The following is a 17,995-nucleotide window of genomic DNA, read 5'->3' as shown; positions in this document are numbered from 1 at the left end:
GGCCAGATAGTTGTCTTCCAAATTTCTTGGTAGAGATGAGTGAGTACCCCTACAGTGCCACCTCAATTTTTTGAAAGATTTCAATTTTCTGCCATCAATTCCTGGCACCTTGTTCTTTTCCACTTCCTTCAATGCACCTTGGATTTCTTCACATAGCATTAGGCAAATTTGCTTCACAAGGTCTCTTTAGAGTGTTGAATAACAAAGACGTCAGTTTGAGGACTAAGGTGAACCTGACCCAAGTCATGGTATTTTCAATTGCCCCATACAGGTGTGAAAGTTGAACAATGTATAAAGAAGACTTTAGAAGAATTGATGCAATTGAGTTATCATATTGGAGAAGAATATTTAAAGTACCATGGACTTCCATAAGAACAAGCAAATCTGTGTTGAAAGAAGTACAGCCAGAATGCTGTTTAGAGGGCAGTGTGGTGAGACTTTTCTCTCAAACTTTGGATATATTACATATTATGAGGAGGGATCAGACCCTGGAGGACATGGTGCTTGGTAAAGTGGAGGCTCAATGAAAAAGAGGAAAATTCCCAATGAGATGGATTCGTACAGTGACAGCAGCGATGGTCTCAAGCATAATAATAACTGTGAGGATGATGCAGGACCGGACATTATTTCATTCTGTTGTGCATAGGGTTGCTATGACTTAGAACCTACTCAAAGGAACATAACAACAGCAAACAACAGGACTTCTGTGCTTGTATTCTGTGATATTTACCTAAATTAGTAGCTAATTTTCTTCTTTCTAATAGAATTAAGGTCTTCCATCTCAGTTACCTTTTTTTTTTCCTTTTTAAATTTATAGTTCTTCAATTACTTATCCTAAAACTGTTGCTACTGTTGTTGAATGCCTTCAAGTCAGTTCAAACTCCTAGCGACACTATATAGGATTTCTAAGGAGGAGCTGGTGGGCCTGAACAGCTAACCTTTTTTTGGTCAGCAGTCCAGTACCTAATTTTTTTTTTTTTTTTAATGTGTCATAGAGTTAGTTCCAGCTAATAGAGACCCTGTATATATAGGATTTCTTCAGAGCAGTTGGTGGGCTTGAACTGCCAACCTTGTGGTTTGCAGTCCAGTGCTTATCCTACAGTGCCATACCAGGAGTCCTAATACCTAACTTCTTGTTGTTGTTATGTGCCATGGAGTCGGTTCCGACTCATAGCGACCCATACAGCGTTTCTGAGGCTATAAATCTTTACAGGAGCAGAAAGCCTCATCTTTCTCCCACGGAACAGCTGGTAGTTTCAAACTGCTGACCCTGAGGTTCGCAGCCCGATTCATAACCACTACGCTATCAGAGCTCCTTAGTACCTAACTAGCATTAGTAAAATAATATATAGATTTCAAACAAGCACCAGCGTTAGCCACTGAAATATCCTTGTCTAGGAGGACCACCAATAGAGAAAATGTGTGCTATTCTAAGGCTGCAAATAATATTATTGTCTTGCCAGGACCTGGGATGAGTCCTGGTAGTGCAAAGGTTAAGCACTTCTGTGAACATAAATGTTGGCTGTTCAACTGACTCTGTGGAAGAAAGACCTATAACTTGCTCCTGTAAAAATTGTTGTTGTGAAGTGTCATAGTGTCAGTTCTGACTCATAGTGACCCTGCATACGGTCTCCACCGACCTTGTGGTTCAAACCAACCTTTTGGTCCAGTGCTTTAGCCCACAGCACCACACCAAGACTCCCTTAGAAAGATTATAGCTTAGAAAACTCAATGGGGCAATTCTACTCTGTCACATGGGATCACTATAAATCAAAAACTGACAGCACACAACAACAAGGCCTGGCCACACTCTGTAAAGTAAAACTATGATTCTTATGTTTTCCTCTGATTTAGAGTCATGTAATGTTCTGGTGTGACACTGTGGGCTAATGTGTCAGACTGCAAAGCATTTGAACTGCAAGGTCAATGATTCAAGCTCACCAGCTGCTCCTTGGAAATTCTATACAGAATCGTTATGGTTCAGAATCAACTCGATGGCACTTAACAAAAAGAGCAACAACAAAATCCTGGTATTGTGCTGTAGAATAGCCACTGGACTGTGAATTCCAAGGTCAGCTGTTCAGACCCACCAATCCACTTTGGAAATCCTATGTTGTTGGTAGTGAGTGTTGTCCAGTTGCTTCCAACTCATAGTGGCCTTGTATCAGTTCTCCAAAGAGTATCTGGTGAGTTTGAGCTGCCTACCTTGTGGTTCAAATCAACCTTGTGGTCCAGTGCTTTATTCCCACAGCTCCAACCCTATCCAGGGTTGCTATGAGTCTAATTGACTGGGTGGCACTTAACAACAACAACAAACTCGATCCTGGCCTGTGAATCAGTGACAGCTATTTACTTTAGTCCCAGTGTATATGATCACCAAGGAGCTCTGGTAACATAGTGGTTACGAGTCGGGCTGCCAATCTCAAGGTCAGCAGTTCAAAACTACCAGCAGTTCCATGGGAGAAAGATGAGTCATTCTGTTACCGTAAAGATTTACAGCCTTGGAAACCCTGTGCAGGGTCACTATAAGTCGGAACCGACTCCATGGTACTTAACAACAACAAAGAGATGAAGACTTCTGAGGAGCTGGCAGCCTGAGCTGACCTAGGTAATAACTAAATTTGCATGATTACTTTAATTCACATTATTTATTGAAGGGCATGTCTGTAAACACAAAGAACAACAGAGAGAAGAGCTTGACTGCAAAGAGTTTGTCCAAGAAGATGCGGGAAGCAGGCCAGACCTATGTACAATTCTAACACAGAGGAATGACTTCTTAGGGAGAAGGGTTATAGCTTGATGCAGAAGTTGAATCTTCCCCCTTCAGCAGCCATGAAGGAGAAGTGCAATCTACACCAGTGACAGAGGTCGTCAGAGCACATAGTATATTCAGAGAAAACTAACCATAAAACCACTGTATAGTACACAGTCTTAAACTAGAGCAGTATTGATATAAAGTGGAAGAAATGATGAAGTCAGAAGTTTATTGTGAATAGACTTTTAAAGACCTTACACTCCTTACTAGAAGGTTGAGAGTTTATTCTAGAGTGAGTGGATTGCTTCTCTGGGTTTTGGGTGAGGGGAGATGAGATCCAACATGTTTCAGATTCAGAAATCTAGCTTCCAACTGTAAGGGGAAGTGGATTCAGGGGCTGAGAGTATACGTTGGACAGACAGGTAGGGGATGAATCACAAAACCTTGTAATAATTTTATGAACATATGGCTTATTTTATTTCTACTTGTTTCTTTTTTAAAAGTGTATTCTTCACCACCTATTTTACCAGAGAACTACAACTGATCAGTTGCCTCTTCTTTCCACTTTTCTGGATGGAACAGTCAACATTTTTATCCAGAAAGACATTATAATAATATTCCTAACAAGGAAAGACTATTACCAACTTGTTAAAAGACTCAGTAATAAAACATTTCATAGCACTGTACATCTCATAATTATTTTCACATAAATTTATCACATTGTTTTTCATTATGATCCTGTTAAATAAGTTGAGTAGATGCTATTTCTATTATAACAAAAAGAAAATGACTCACAAAGCAAGTTAATAGTCAAAGGTCATGCAACTAAAAGTTTATGTAATTGGAACAAGACCTTGTCTTCTGATTCTGACACTCAATTATTCAGTTAATATGCATGTATTCAGCATATAGTATGTAGTAGGCAATTATGATAGTTCCGAGGAAAAGAATAATACCCAAGACAGATGCTGGCCCTATCTTCAATAGCCCTAAAAGAATCAAAAGGCAATTAACCAATATGCCCAATGATGTGTGACTTAGGCTATGACAGAGAAGTAGAGTGTTCTCTAAAAGCAAAAGGCAGGGCATCCAATCAAACCTAGGTCAAGGAAAGTTTCCCTGAAAATGGCTTCTTAGTGGAGACCTTAGTCAATTTTGTAAAAGAGGGGAGGTGAATGTCTGGAAGATATTAGATGACCAAGGAGTGGTTTGAGAGAGGATTGTTCTGAGTAAAGAGAACAAGCTGCATGAAGTTCCAAACAACTTCTACTCTATAGCGCAATTTGTGTGTGTGAGAGAGACAGACAGAAAAGAGAGACTCGTTAAAGAAGTCAAAGTGATTAAATTGTCATTTCTATACAAGAATGAATTAATGTATTCACTGAACAATGCTGACATACATTTAATGGACAATATGTAAAGGGAACCCCTAGAAAAACACGGTTCATTGATTATACTATTTATCTAAGAAAGTTGGAATTTTGTAGAGAAAAAAGAGACTTGAGAGGCATCCTAGAAACTCTGTGGCAGGAGTTGACATACAAATGTCCTACTTTACTTCTAAGAAATAGAGAAAAATGAGGGAGTCAGAAGTTGACATAGTACAGTTGTAGAACTCAATCAGAGTTGTGAGGGATGAATGAAATAAATTTGGTATACTATAGATTATGAAAGGAGCTCTGGTAGTGTAGTGGTTATGAGTCGGGCTGCCAACCACAAAGTCAGCAGTTTGAAACTACCAGCAGTCCCACGGGAGAAATATGAGTCTTTCTGCTCCCGTAAAGTATTACAGCCCTGGAAACCCTGTGCAGGGTCGCTGTGAGTCGGAACTGACCCCACGGTACTTAATGGCAACAATAGATTATGAAAATGGCATACCAATGTAAGTTTTAAAAAGGAATTTCCACCATTACTGCCCTGCAGTGTTAGAGTAAAACTTTGAGGTGCAATGAGAGTATCCACCATCCCTCACAGGCATCCTTCCGCATCCCCAGATTAACAATGGTCTCTGGTAGCATAGTGGTTATGAATCGGGCTGCGAACCACAAGGTCAGCAGTTTGAAACTACCAGCTGTTCCGCAGGAGAAAGATGAGGCTTTCTGCTCCCGTAAAGATTTGCAGCCTCGGAAATCCTGTACAGGGTCACTATGAGTCGAAACCGACTCCACAGCACATAACAACAACAATTATAAATTATTGTAGTGCACTGTCATTCCCATAAAACTGAACTTATGGAAACTTTTATAATTGAACTGTTTACCATTACAGCTTTTTTAAAAGAGAAAGTCCAATGCATTACAACTGTGCTACAACTCTAGACCATCTGAATTTCTTCAAATATGATAGCTTAAGAGTGTTTAATTCTTGGCTGTCTCTGATAAACTCAAAATAAAAATATACCAAAATCTGCCACTTTAGTCCTAATTTAGCTTGTTCATTTTCAAGTTATATAGGTGTCTGGAAATATGATTTAGCTAATCAAACATCAAGGAACCCGAGTAGCACTGTGGTTAAGTGCTCAGCTGCTAACTGAAAGGTTGATGGTTCAAGCCCACCAGCTGCTCTTCAGGAGGAAAGATCTGGTAATCTTTGCCAGTGAACAATTATACCCTAGGAAAGCACATTGGGCATTTCTACTCTGTTATATAAGGTGGCTGTGAGTCAGAATAAATTCTATGGCACAGAACAGCAACTATGTACCATCATCCCAAAGTAAAGTTGATTAAACAGTTCCTGTTACAAACTGAATTCTGATTCTTCCAAATAAGAGAATCTGAGAATACTACACATGGAAAAAGATATTAGATAACTTCTAGTGCTACTTATGTGCTTTACAGGATAGATAGCCCAGTGATCTGAAATTTCTGACCTCTTGCTAGACATTCTAGCTAGACACTGAATGTTTTAAAATCAAGAAAGGTGTACACCAGAGTTGTATTCTTTCACCAAACTTATTCAATCTGTATGCTGAGCAAATAATCTGAGTAACTGGTTTATATGAAGAAGGACGTGCTATCAGGATTGGTGGAAGACTCATTAACAACCTTCTATATGCAGATGATACAACTTCACTTCCTGAAAGCAAAGAGCATTATAAATATTTACAATGATGATTAAAGAGCATAGTCTTCACATGGATTGCACCTCAATGTAAAGAAAACAAAATAACATCATGATAAATGGAGAAAAGATTGAAATTGTCAAAGACTTCATTTTGCTTGGATCCACCATCAACACTCATGGAAGTAGCAGTCAAGAAATCACAATATATTGCATTAGGCAAATCTGCCCAAGACCTCTTTAACGTATTGAAGAGCAGAGATGTCAATTTGAGGATTAAGGTGCACCTGAGCCATGGTATTTTCAATAGCCTCATATGCATGTGAAAGTTGGACAATAAATAAGGAAGACTGTAGAAGATTTGAGTTACGGTGTTGGAGAAGAATTTTTAAAGTACTGCCAAAAGAATAAACAAATCTGTGTTGGAAGAGGTACAACTAGAATGTTCTTTAGAAGTCAACATGACCAGACTTCGTCTTTCATACTTCAGACATATTATCAGGTGGGACCAGTACCTGGAGAAGGACATCAGACTTGGTAAAGTGGACATTTATCTACTTGAGGGAGACCCTCAACTGGATGGATTGGCACAGTGGCAGCAGCAATGGGCTCAAGCACAGCAGCAATTGTGAGGACAACACAGGGCTGGGCAGTGTTTCATTCTGTTGTACATTGGGTCACTACAGGCCAGAAACAACTCTATGGCATCTAACAGCAAGCTAGATTAAACAAACAAGCAAACATTTAAACTCAGATATTTTTTTCAAGTTCTTCATTTGAATGATGTACATAAGGAATAAACAGTTAAGTGAAGTTGTGCATATGAAAATATTTTTCATAGTTCATAGGATATTACTTTTTGTTGTTGTTGTTAAGTGCTGTCAAGTCAATTCCAACTCATAGCAACCCTGTACAGATTTGTAAATCTTTGCAGGAGCAGAAAGCCTCGTTTTTCTCCCATGGAGAAGCTGGTAAGCTCAAACCACTGACCTTATGATTCATAGTCCAGTACTTACCCTGCTCCAATGGGCATTGATATGCTCAATAAGTGCTTGCTGAATCAATCCTTAAGGGCTTAAATTCCCTACAAATATTTCTAATGACCTTAGTTTTCTTTTACCTTTCCTTCACTGACTCATCTCTTTCCAGTGTCTCTACCCTAAGACCCAAACCGTCCTGCAAAAGCAAGTCTTAACTGATCTCACTTTCTCATTTTTCTGCTCAAATCTATACACTACAGACATGCCAATCTTTTCAAAATTCTTCCTTTTTTCAAAACCCAAACATGGGTTCTGCTGCCTACTGTCAAGTGTCTAGTCTTCATACTGCATTCAGGGACTGATTACCTCGGTCTGCCTCTAGCCTTCTTCTCATCATTCTAGTATGCACCTTCTGCTCTCATCAAATTTGGTCTTTGTTGTTGTTAAGTGACGTCGAGTCGATTCCGACCCATAGCGACTCTATATAGGGTTTCCAAGAAGCAGCTGGTGAGCTTAAACCATCGACCTTGCAGTTCGAACAATTTTGTAGGCAGGCACATTAACCCACAGCATCACACCAAACTTGGCCTTAGGTACATGTTATTAGTGATGTCTAGCTCTTTCATCCCACCTCTCATTGCAAGATCTTTTTTTTTTTTTATTCCATTTTGACTCACGGTCAGGCATATGTGTCAGGGTAGAACTGTACTCCATAGAGTTCTCAGGGACTAAATGTTCAGAAGTAACTCTCTACATCTTTATCTGAAGGTAACTTTAGGTGGAATTAGCCTCCAACCTTTTGGATAGCAGTCAAGTGTACTCCCTGTTTGCACCACCCAGGGTCTCCTTCTGAAGGCCTCTTCTGGAAAATCTGATGGATGATTTTTTTTTTTTTTCTTTTTCTGAGAATCAAAGGCATTATCCTATCTTGTATTGTTTGTTCTCTGTTTCCTCATCAATGGGAAAAGTCTGCTTCTTTGCTTTCCTGAAAAGATTATACCTTTCACCAGTTCTTAACAAATTTACTTAATGTCCCTTTCACAGTGCTTTAAAAAAATACATTGTAGTAAACTAATAAATGTAAAGAATTCTGAATAAACAAAATTCTTATAAAAAGTAAACTACAGAATAGTTTCCCTACAGTGCTGATTCATTCTATGTTTGATAATTTTGACTAAAAGCAATAAATATTCTGAATATGGCAAGGATTTATTGTCAGAGAAAATTAGCAATTGAATAATTGTTATTTTATATACTGTACAAGAGCATTACTTCTAGAAAATTATCTATCAATATATCTCCAACATTTGGCATATTAAAGGTAAATTTTATTAGTTAAAATATATGAGATTTTGAAATTTTAAAAACAGAAATCACAGCTATACAGTACAACATATTCTGAAAATGTCCCTGATTGCATTTGTGGATAATCTGTCTGGAATTATCTGGCTCAAGTTTATAGCCAAGTAGTTTTAAGGATGCTTTCATCTTGTTAGTAGGTTATAAATATAAAATACTCTTTGTTCCTTATACAGGTAATCCCTGAATAACAAAATCCAATTTATGGACAAAAATCAAGCTTCGTCTTGCAATATTGAAGGATTATATGGGCAAAATATTGAATGATGCGGAAAGCATCATGGAAGTAGTACACAGAGTCACTGTACCAAAAAGAAATGGTCGATATTCAACCATTGCAAGAGGTAGCATATGATGAAGAGCCAATGCTACTGAAGGAAGAAGTCCAAGGTACACTGAAGACAGTGGCAAAGAAGAAGTCCCCAGGAAGTGATGGAATACAAATAGAAAGCTTACAACAAACTGATGCAGCTCTGGAGGCAGTTACTCATCTCTGCCAAGAATTTGGAAGACAGCTACCTGGTCATCTGCTTGGAAGACATCCATATATGTGCCATTCTAAAGAGAGATGACCCAACAGAATGTGGAAATCATTGGACAATATCATTAATATTGCATGCAAGTAAAATTTTGCCAAAGCTAATTCAAAAATGGCTGCAACAGTACATTGACAGAGAACTGCCAGAGGTTCAAGCCTGATTCATACGAAGACGTGGAAAGATGGCTATCATTGCTGGTGTCAGATGAAAGTTGGCTGAAAGCACAGAATACCAGAAAAATATTTACCTGTGCTTCATTGACTACACAAAGGCTTTCGATTGTGTGGATCATGACAAGGTATGGACAACACTGCAGAGAATGAATATTCTGGAACACTTAATTGTACCCATGAGGAACCTGTACTTAGACCAAGAGGCATTCATTAGAACACAACAAAGGAAAACTGAATGGCTTAAAATCAAGAAAAATGTATTCTTTCACTGTACTTATCCAATATGTAAGGAGCTCTAGTAGTGTAGCGGTTGCGAGTCGGGCTGCTAACCTCAAGGTCAGAAGTTCGAAACTACCAAATGTTCTGTGGGAAAAAGAGGCTTTTTGCTCCCATAAAGATTTACAGCCTTAGAAACTCTAAACAGGGTGACTATGAGCCGGAACCGATGCCACGGCACACCACCACCACCACCATTCAATCTGTATGGTGGGCAAATAATTTGAGAAACTGGGTTATATGAAGAAGAGCGCATCATCAGGATGGGAGGAAGACTCATTAACAACCTGGGATATGCAGATGATACAACTTAGCTTGCTGAAAGAGAAGAGGACTTAACATACTTACTGATGAAAATCAAAGACCACAGCTATCAGTATGGGTTTCACCTCAATGTAAAGAAAACAAAAATCCTCACTATGGCACCAATAAATAACATCATGATAAACGGAGAAAAGACTGAAGTTGTCAGAGACTTCATTTAGCTCATGGCACCATCAACACTCATGGAAACAACAGTCAAGAAATTAAATGACATATTGTATTGGGCAAATCTGCTACACAAACCTCTTTGAAGTGTTGAAGAGCAAAGATGTCCGTTTGAGGACTAAGGTTTGCCTAAACCAAGCTATGGTATTTTCAATAACCTCATATGTATGTGAAAGTGGGACAGTGAATAGAGGGAGCTATAGAGGAATTGAAACATTTGAGTTATGGTATTGGAGGAGAATATTAAATGTACCATGGACTGCCAAAAGAACAAATAAATCTGTGTTAGAAGAAGTACAGCCAGAATGCCCTTGGAAGTCAGGATGGCCAGACTCTGTCTCTCATGTTGTTGTTAAGTACCGTGGAGTCAATTCTGACTCATAGTGACCCTGCACAGGATTTCTGAGGCTGTAAAACTTTATGGGAGCAGAAAGTCTCATCTTTCTCCCATGAAATGGCTGGTAGTTTCCAACTGCCAACCTTGAGGTTAGAAGCCCACTTTGCAACCACTACGCTACCAGAGCTCCTTTGGACATATTATCAAGAGAGACCAGGCCTGGAAAAGGACATCATTCTTGGTAAAGTGGAGGGTCAGAAAAAAAGAGGAAGCTCCCCCAACCCCACCACCCCCAGTGAGATGGACTGGCACAGTGGCAGGAGCAATGGGCTCAAGTGTAACAATATTGCGAGGTTGGCTCAGGACCAGGCAGTTTCTTTCTATTGTGCAAAATGTTGCTACGATTCAGTACTGACTCAATGGCACCTAACAACTAAAAACAAACTGATCGGCAACTCTTACTTGCCCTTTGTTGTTGCTGTTGTTAATTGCCATTGAGTCAGTCCTGACTCAAAGTGAACCCATCTATGTTTTCCAAGGACCAGCTAGTGGGTTTGAACTGCTGATCTTGTGGTTAGCAGCCCAGTGCTTATCTTACAGCACCATACCAGGATTCCACTTGCCCTTTAATGATATGTAAATTTGCCATCACTTTGAAACTATAAAAACAATCACCATTGTTGTTGTTATGTATGGCTGAGTAGGTTCAGACTCACAGCAACCCTGTATAGAGTTTCTGAGGATCTGCTGGTGGGCTTGAACCATGTGATTAGCAGACCAGTGCTTAACCTACAGTGTCACAACAGTACTCATAACAAATTCTTCATTACAGTTGCCTCACTTGCTGCACATACAACTTTTAAATAATTGAAAAAAACATTGAAGCTTTTCTTGTATTAAAGTAAGGCATATTTACTTACTTTACAAATCCTTCTTGCTGTTTTTGTTAACTGCCATCGAATTGGTTCTGACCCATAGTGAACCTGAGTAGGGTTTCCGAGGAGCAGTTGGTGAGCTTGAACCACCAACCTTGCAGTTCAAACAGCTTTGCAGTCTGGTGCATTAACCCACAGCGCCACACCAGAACTCCTTGTTGTTGTTGTTGTTAGGTGCCATCAAGTCGGTACCGACCCATAGTGACCACATGCACAGCAGAACGATACACTACCCAATCCTGGGCCAACCTCACTACTGTTGCCACGCTTGAGTCCATCGATGCTGCCACTTGGCCAATCCATCTTGTTGGGGGTCTTCTTTTTTTCTCACCCTCCACCTTACCAAACATGATATCCTTCTCTAGTAACTGGTCCTTCCTGACAATATTTCTGAACTATGAGAGATGAAGTTTGGCCATCTTGGCCTCCAAGGAGCACTCTGGCTGCACTTCTTCCAAAACAGATCTGTTGGTTCTTCCTTAGAAAGTTAGAAAAGCGTACTGCCTGTACCTCACTTTTCACAATGTAGATAGCTAGGTTTCTATTTACTATTTAAAGATAGTTGTAACTACATACTACCTGTTTGGGAAGTGCCAGATTTACAAAAAAAAAATGTGCTCATGACTGTTTCTGAACAACCCCCTAAGGTTAATCCTATTTCTGGAAACATTCCAAAATAACTGGAACATTTGGTGAGCGTATTTCATAAAAAGTTTTAAAATATTAATAATGATAATTTAACAGATCGTATTGCTGAATTAGTTGGCTGATTGTAAAAGAATGGCTTTTTGGTGCCTCATAGAAATAATGACTAAGAATTGTAGAATCATCTACAATGGTGACATGAAATCGTCTTGTATTATCTCTTAATTTCATATCTCATATTGTATTTTGAAAAGTTTCTACGAAATTAAAAGGAAGTTTTTGTTTTCATCATAAACTTCTGTTCTACATATTTATGTGGTAGCAATTTATAACATTTGGAACTCTTTTTTATGTTATTTCTGCTTTACTACACTTTCTAGCAGTAGCAAGTAAAAGTTATGATAGTAACGATTGTCTTCAAAGATGAGATATTCTAAAGGTCCTTTTAATTCTCATGAATGGGCAAAAACTACTATTACTATAATGCGAGAAAATATTAAAATTGTCAAAGATTTCATTTTACTTTAATATACATTCAACGCTTATGGGAGTAGCAGTCAAGAAATCAAAGGACATTCTGCATTGGGTAAATCTGTCACACACACAAAATCTCTTTAAAGTGTTAAAAAAACAAAGATGTCACCTGACCCAAGCCATGGTATTTTCAATCACTTCATGTACATGTGCAAGCTTGACAATGAATAAAGAAGATAGAAGAATTGATGCTTTTGAATTGTGGTGCTGGCAGAGAATGTTAAATATACTATGGACTTCCAGAAAAATGAACAAATTTGTACTAGAAGAAGTACAGACATATTAATACTCCTTTGAAGCAAGGATGATGAGATTCCATGTCACATACTCTGGAAATGTAATCAGAAGTGACGGGTCCCTGGAGAAGGTCACCATACTTGGTAAAGTAGAGGGTTGGTGAAAAACAGGAAGACCCTCAAAGAGATTAATTGATACAGTGGCTGCAACAAAGGGGTCAAACATAAGAACAACTGTGAGGATAGTGCAGGGTTGGGCAGTGTTTTCTTCTGTGGTACATAGGATCACTAAAAGTTGGAACTGACTCAATGACATCCAATTACACCAACAAGGGTCCTTTCAAGTAAAAAGTTTGGATAATCGATACTCCGTTCAACAAAAGCTAGTAGAAAACATATCCAAGTGTTTTACACTTCAACATCAATTGAAAATATTGAAAATTCAATTTACTGCTTTTACTTAGCTTAATTCACTCCGTTTTGATTCTTACAATCCACAAAACTATTGAGAAAGCAGTTTTGCTAGTTTCTTTCCTTTGATATACTTCCAACTTTGTGCTGTAGATTTTTCTGAAGATATTTGGAGATTTAATTTCAGTGGTGAACAAAACAGAAAATAGAAACATTTTAGTTTTACAAGAACCTATTTTTGAAACCATAAATTTTTTTCTTCAGTATTATCACATGTTGGATTTATTTAAATTTTAATGTTCTTCTGAAAGCTGAATTAATAAAGTGGCTGAGAAAATGGTGCAAAACTATAAACAATACTTGAATGTAGATATTAATTGAAATTAAATATGGATGATTCTAAATGTGGATTCCTGGTGTGGTGTTGTAGGATCAGCATGGGACTGCAAACCACAAGGTTGGCAGTTCAAACCCACCAGTTGCTCCTCGAAAACTCTATCTATACAGGTTTGCTATACGTTGGAACCACCTCGACAGCACTTAAAAACAATAGTCCTAAATAGAGTATTTTTTGAGGGAGTAAGTAAGCTTGGCTTAAATTACAATTCTCAGGATCTAAATTCTTGTAAAGGCTACCGTATTCATATGGTAAGAACCAAAATTTCTCCTAAAATACACACAAATTTCTTGTCTAGTTTTTTTTTTCTTCTCTTTTTTAAACCTATAAGTCTGATAGACTGTGTGGATATGCATTTTATTCATATTACTTAACTATATTTTTCCCCTTAGAGCATAAATCCTGTGCTTGAGGAACCCAAAGGCATGGAACTCAAATGGCTGTTGTTTATTTGCCATCAAATCAGTTCCAACTCATAGTGACCCTATGCACAACAGAATGAAACACTGCCTGGTCCTGTGTCATCTTCACAACTGTTGTTACACTTGAGTCCATTACTGCCATATGCCATTACATCTCATTGGGGGCCTTCTTCTTTTTCACTGACTCTCCATTTTAACAAGTATGATGTCCTTCTCCAGGCATTTGCCCTTAGTGGTAATACGTCTGAAGTTTGAGAGGCAGAGTCTCACCAGTGTAGCTTCTGAGGAGCATTCTGGCTGTACTACTTTCAAGATATATTTGTTTGATCTTCTGGCACTCCATAATATTTTAATATTCTTCACCAACATCATAACTCAAATGCATTAATTATTCTATGGTCTTCATTTCTCACTGTCTAATTTTCACATGCATATGACGCTATTGAAAATAAATAATTTGTGTTGTTGTTGTTATGTGCCATGGAGTCGGTTCTGACTCATAGCAACCCTGTACAGGGTTTTCAATGCTGTATATCTTTATGGGAGCAGAAAGCCTCCTCTTTCTCCCATGGAACAGCTGGTAGTTTCGAACTGCTGACTGTGAGATTAGCAGCCTGATTCGTAACCACTATGTTACCAGAGCTCCTATGAGTTGTGTTGGGTGCACCTTAGTCCTCAAACTGACAGCTTTTCTCTTAAACACAACAAATTTGCCTAATGCAATACATTGTTTGATTTCTGGACTACTGCTTCCATGAGTGTTGATTGCGGTTCCAAGAAAAATGAAGTCTTTGATATCTTTAATCTTTTTTCCATTTCTCATGATGTTATTTATTGGCCCTGTTGTCAGGATTATTGGTTTCTTTACATTGAAATGAAACCCATACTGAAGGCTGCAATCTTGATCTTCAACAGTAATTAACTCAAATGGCAGCTATGAAAAATCTTGTTTGTCTTTAAAAGTTTCATTAATTACTACACCTTTGCTGTTGTTGTTGTTATTGTCAGCTACCATCTAGTCACCCTCATTCACGGAATCACTTTTACAACAGAAAGAAATGCTGCCTGGTCATGTGCCATTTCCCACGATTGGTTTCAGATTTGATTGTTGTAATCCATAGGGATTACACTACTGGTTTTTGGAAATTGAACTTCTTCCTACTTTGTCTTTGTCTGGGAACTCTACTGAAACTTGTTCAGCAACACTGCAAAATGCAAGCCTCCACTGACATACAGGGGGTGGCTGAGCATGAGGTACATTGGTTGGGATGGAACTAGGGTCTCCTGAATGGCATATAAAACACTACCACTGAACCACAAGTGCTACTACGCTTTAGTCAACTGTTTCTTACTCAGAACTCTTTTTCCTACTGCTTGGCTATCTACGCATTCCACTTCTCAATCACAGACGTAAACAGGTCTACTCTTGGTGCTGTTTATGATAAGCCATGTGAAGACATCAGCCTGAGTTCTAGCTCCTGGAACACAGGATCCTGACCATACACCATTGAGCTGTTTGATTCCAACATAACTCTCTTTGTCACCACACTTCACTGATGTGGAGCTAAAGCTTATGCTCTAAATGTATCACGCCATTTAAATAAACCTATAAAGATTTACACCCTCGGAAACCCTGTACAGGGTCGCTACGAGTCGGTTCTGACTCCACGGCACATAACAACAACAACAACAATTCTCAAATATAGGACTCCTGGTGTGGCGCTGTGGGTTAATGTGCCAGACTGCAAAGCCATTTAAACTGCAAGATTGGTGGTTCAAGCTTACCAGCTGCTCCTCGGAAACCCTATACAGTGACTCTATGGGCCGGAACCACCTCGACAGCACTTAACAACAACAATATTCTCAAATATCTGTTTTGTGAAATAGAGTTGTGAGAGAAACTACATTTGTTTTAAAGTACAAGGGGTTTTAAACTATATGTGGGTTGGTTCTGAGAACTGAGTCATGGGTTTCAGAGTTTTTCCACAAATGTCTAATATATTTTCAGGTCTAATTTTTACAAGCTATAATTCTGCAATAACAGTCCTCTTTCTGAAAAACCTCTGATTAAGGCTGACCTTGGGGCCTATGTAAGCATCCATTCATCAGGAATTTAGTAAATGGCTCTTAACCCACAGAAACCTCTAGATAAATCACTACAGAGGAAAACTTTGAAAAGGTGTTTGGACAAGAACAAAACATACATGGAAACACCATTTACTCTCCAGAGGTGTGCTGGCATGTGGAACTGACAAATGGATGAACCCCTGCTTTCTACCCCAGGATTAGCTGTGACCTAGCCCAGATACTGGATTGCCACAAGGGAAAGCAAACGCTGATCACAGAGTTAACAGACAACCTGATTATCAGGTCCAGGCACTTCATAGATGGTAAAGCACCGGGAGGGGATAGCTGTGGTGACTGGAGGATTCCTTCTGTTTCCAGTTAAGAATGCAAATACTTATGAAAAAGGTTAGCGCTGCCAACATAGGGAGAGCACGCAATGACTCAGAAGTTGTGCCCGGACTGTGCTGGAATGGGGTCGCAAGGAGACTACTTCTGCTTCTATAAATGGAAAATTACTCTGAGGTGTGCGAGGGGTTCGAAATACGGAGAAAAGCCACAGCAAAAAGCCTCAGTTGTCATCGCCATTCTTTCCAAAGTACTAAGGGAAATCTCTATCTCTGCACTTGCCTTTAAAGGATACCTGGGTATTCTCCCTTCCCCAGGGCCAGGTGAACAACAGTCCATCAGTTTCCATGTTTGCATAACCAGCACCTAAAGTGACAGCTAGTACACAGAAAGGATTTAGAAAGTAAACAAGTTCAACTTGGAAGCTCTTGGGCTAGGTCCCAACATAACTTTCTAATGCTCCACTGTTGTAAACAAAACCCTTGCTGAAGCCACCACTTCCAGAAGTTCTGCGCGCATGCCTATCCCAATCTCCCTATCCCCTTGAATTACCCACCAGCAGAGGCGACCAGCAGACTGACAGCACACACATGATTCCCATGAGCTGGATGGCGGTCTCGGTAGTGATCCGACCCCACTGAGCGCTGGACTGCGACGCCGTGGCCTTGGCCCGGCAACGAGACACCAGAGCCTTAATGGTTGCTAAGTTGCAGGCGAAGGTGATGACCAGCGCTGAGAGCCCCAAAGAGGCAAAGGTGGAGGCGAAGAAAAGGTTGCCCCAGTTGCCCTGGGAGTTAGTAGTTCCGTTGCCCCCTCCTCCAGTGCTGATGAAGCACCATGTCCCAGGCCACTGAACGGTGTACTGCCCCACGCCCAGCACAGGTAGCAGGGCGAAGGTGAGCACGGCCAGCCACACGCCGAGCAGCACGGCGCGGGTGGCGCGCGTCTTCATGTGGCTAGCATACCAGTGCGGCGCTCGGATGGCCAGCGCCCGCTCCACGGCCATGGCGCTGGCAATGAAGAGCGAGGACAACCCGAAGACAGTCATCGTCAGACCAAAGAAGGTGCACAACCTCCCCGACGGGTCGAGCTGTTCCCATCGCTGCTTGGATAGGTACACGAAGATTACTACTGGGGTGGTGAGCAGTTGTCCGACCAGGTCGGTGAGCGCCAGCCAGCCAATGCACAGCAGGAAGGACTTTTTGCGCTTGCTCTCCCGGCGCCGGTAGCTGCGTGACACGAGCAGCATGGCCAGTGCGTTGCCCACGAAGCCAGTGATCAACATAGTAATCGGGAAGGCCACAGACACGGAGCCGCACCCTTCGCGGGGCGCAGGGTCATTTGTGAGGTTGCCCGACGCCCACATGCCTGGATAGGAAGGATTGAGACCGGTGCAGATCCGGGTGTCCTTCATGTTGGCTTCGAGGTGAGGAGAGGACGACTCCTGGAAAGCTGAAGCAGGAGTTGGCAGACGCAGCGCAGGCGGCGGTAGAGGTCTGCTAAGACTCGGGATCGGACTACGGCTGGCCTGCCCTCCATGGTGCGGGGCGTTGCCGCCGCTTCGCTCCACTACTTTGGCTGCAGCGGCGCCAGGTCTGCCCGGCAGCGCAGGCGGTCACCGTCGGCTCCGAGCCGCGTGGAGGTGTCTCTGCTCTCTATAAGGCCGAGGGGGCGGGGCGCCCGCTGGTTGGGAAGTGCAGTGGGAAGAGGGTGGAATGCCGCACTTGGCTGCTGCGCGCCTTCTAACCTGGGTCACTATGATTGGGAAGCTCCCAGGAGGATTCCTCTCCAATAGCCACTTGTTCTGGCAAACTGGATGCTGGCTGGCCTCACTGCCCAGCTCTTCACCTTCTCTGGTCCTGCCTGTCCCTCGCTACTCTTCGCCGACAGAACAAGCAGCTGAGGAGTCTCATTGGGTTTCTCCACTCCAAAACAAGCTGCCAAGGAGGATCAGAGCGGCAGCTACCCCGCTTCATCCACAGATTCTTATGCAGGGACAGCGAGGGTCATCTTCCTAAAGACCTTGCTACTCTGG

General features: G+C 40.9%; 1 protein-coding gene across 1 annotated transcript in view; it reads right to left on the bottom strand.

The window, feature by feature from the left end:
• Positions 1 to 17,374, bottom strand: part of PTGER3 (prostaglandin E receptor 3 (subtype EP3)) — a 62,642-nt gene extending 45,268 nt beyond the window's left edge. Inside the window, 1 exon segment of the mRNA XM_006831091.1 lies at positions 16,517 to 17,374. Within this exon segment, the coding sequence (XP_006831154.1) occupies positions 16,517 to 17,374 (858 nt within the window).
• Between the last annotated feature and the right edge of the window lie 621 nt (positions 17,375 to 17,995).

Source organism: Chrysochloris asiatica, unplaced genomic scaffold (assembly GCF_000296735.1).
Source record: "Chrysochloris asiatica unplaced genomic scaffold, ChrAsi1.0 scaffold00002, whole genome shotgun sequence".
In the NCBI taxonomy this organism is placed as follows: domain Eukaryota; kingdom Metazoa; phylum Chordata; class Mammalia; order Afrosoricida; family Chrysochloridae; genus Chrysochloris; species Chrysochloris asiatica.
Note: the sequence above shows the minus strand (reverse complement) of the source record. Positions and strands in the feature narration are given on the sequence as shown.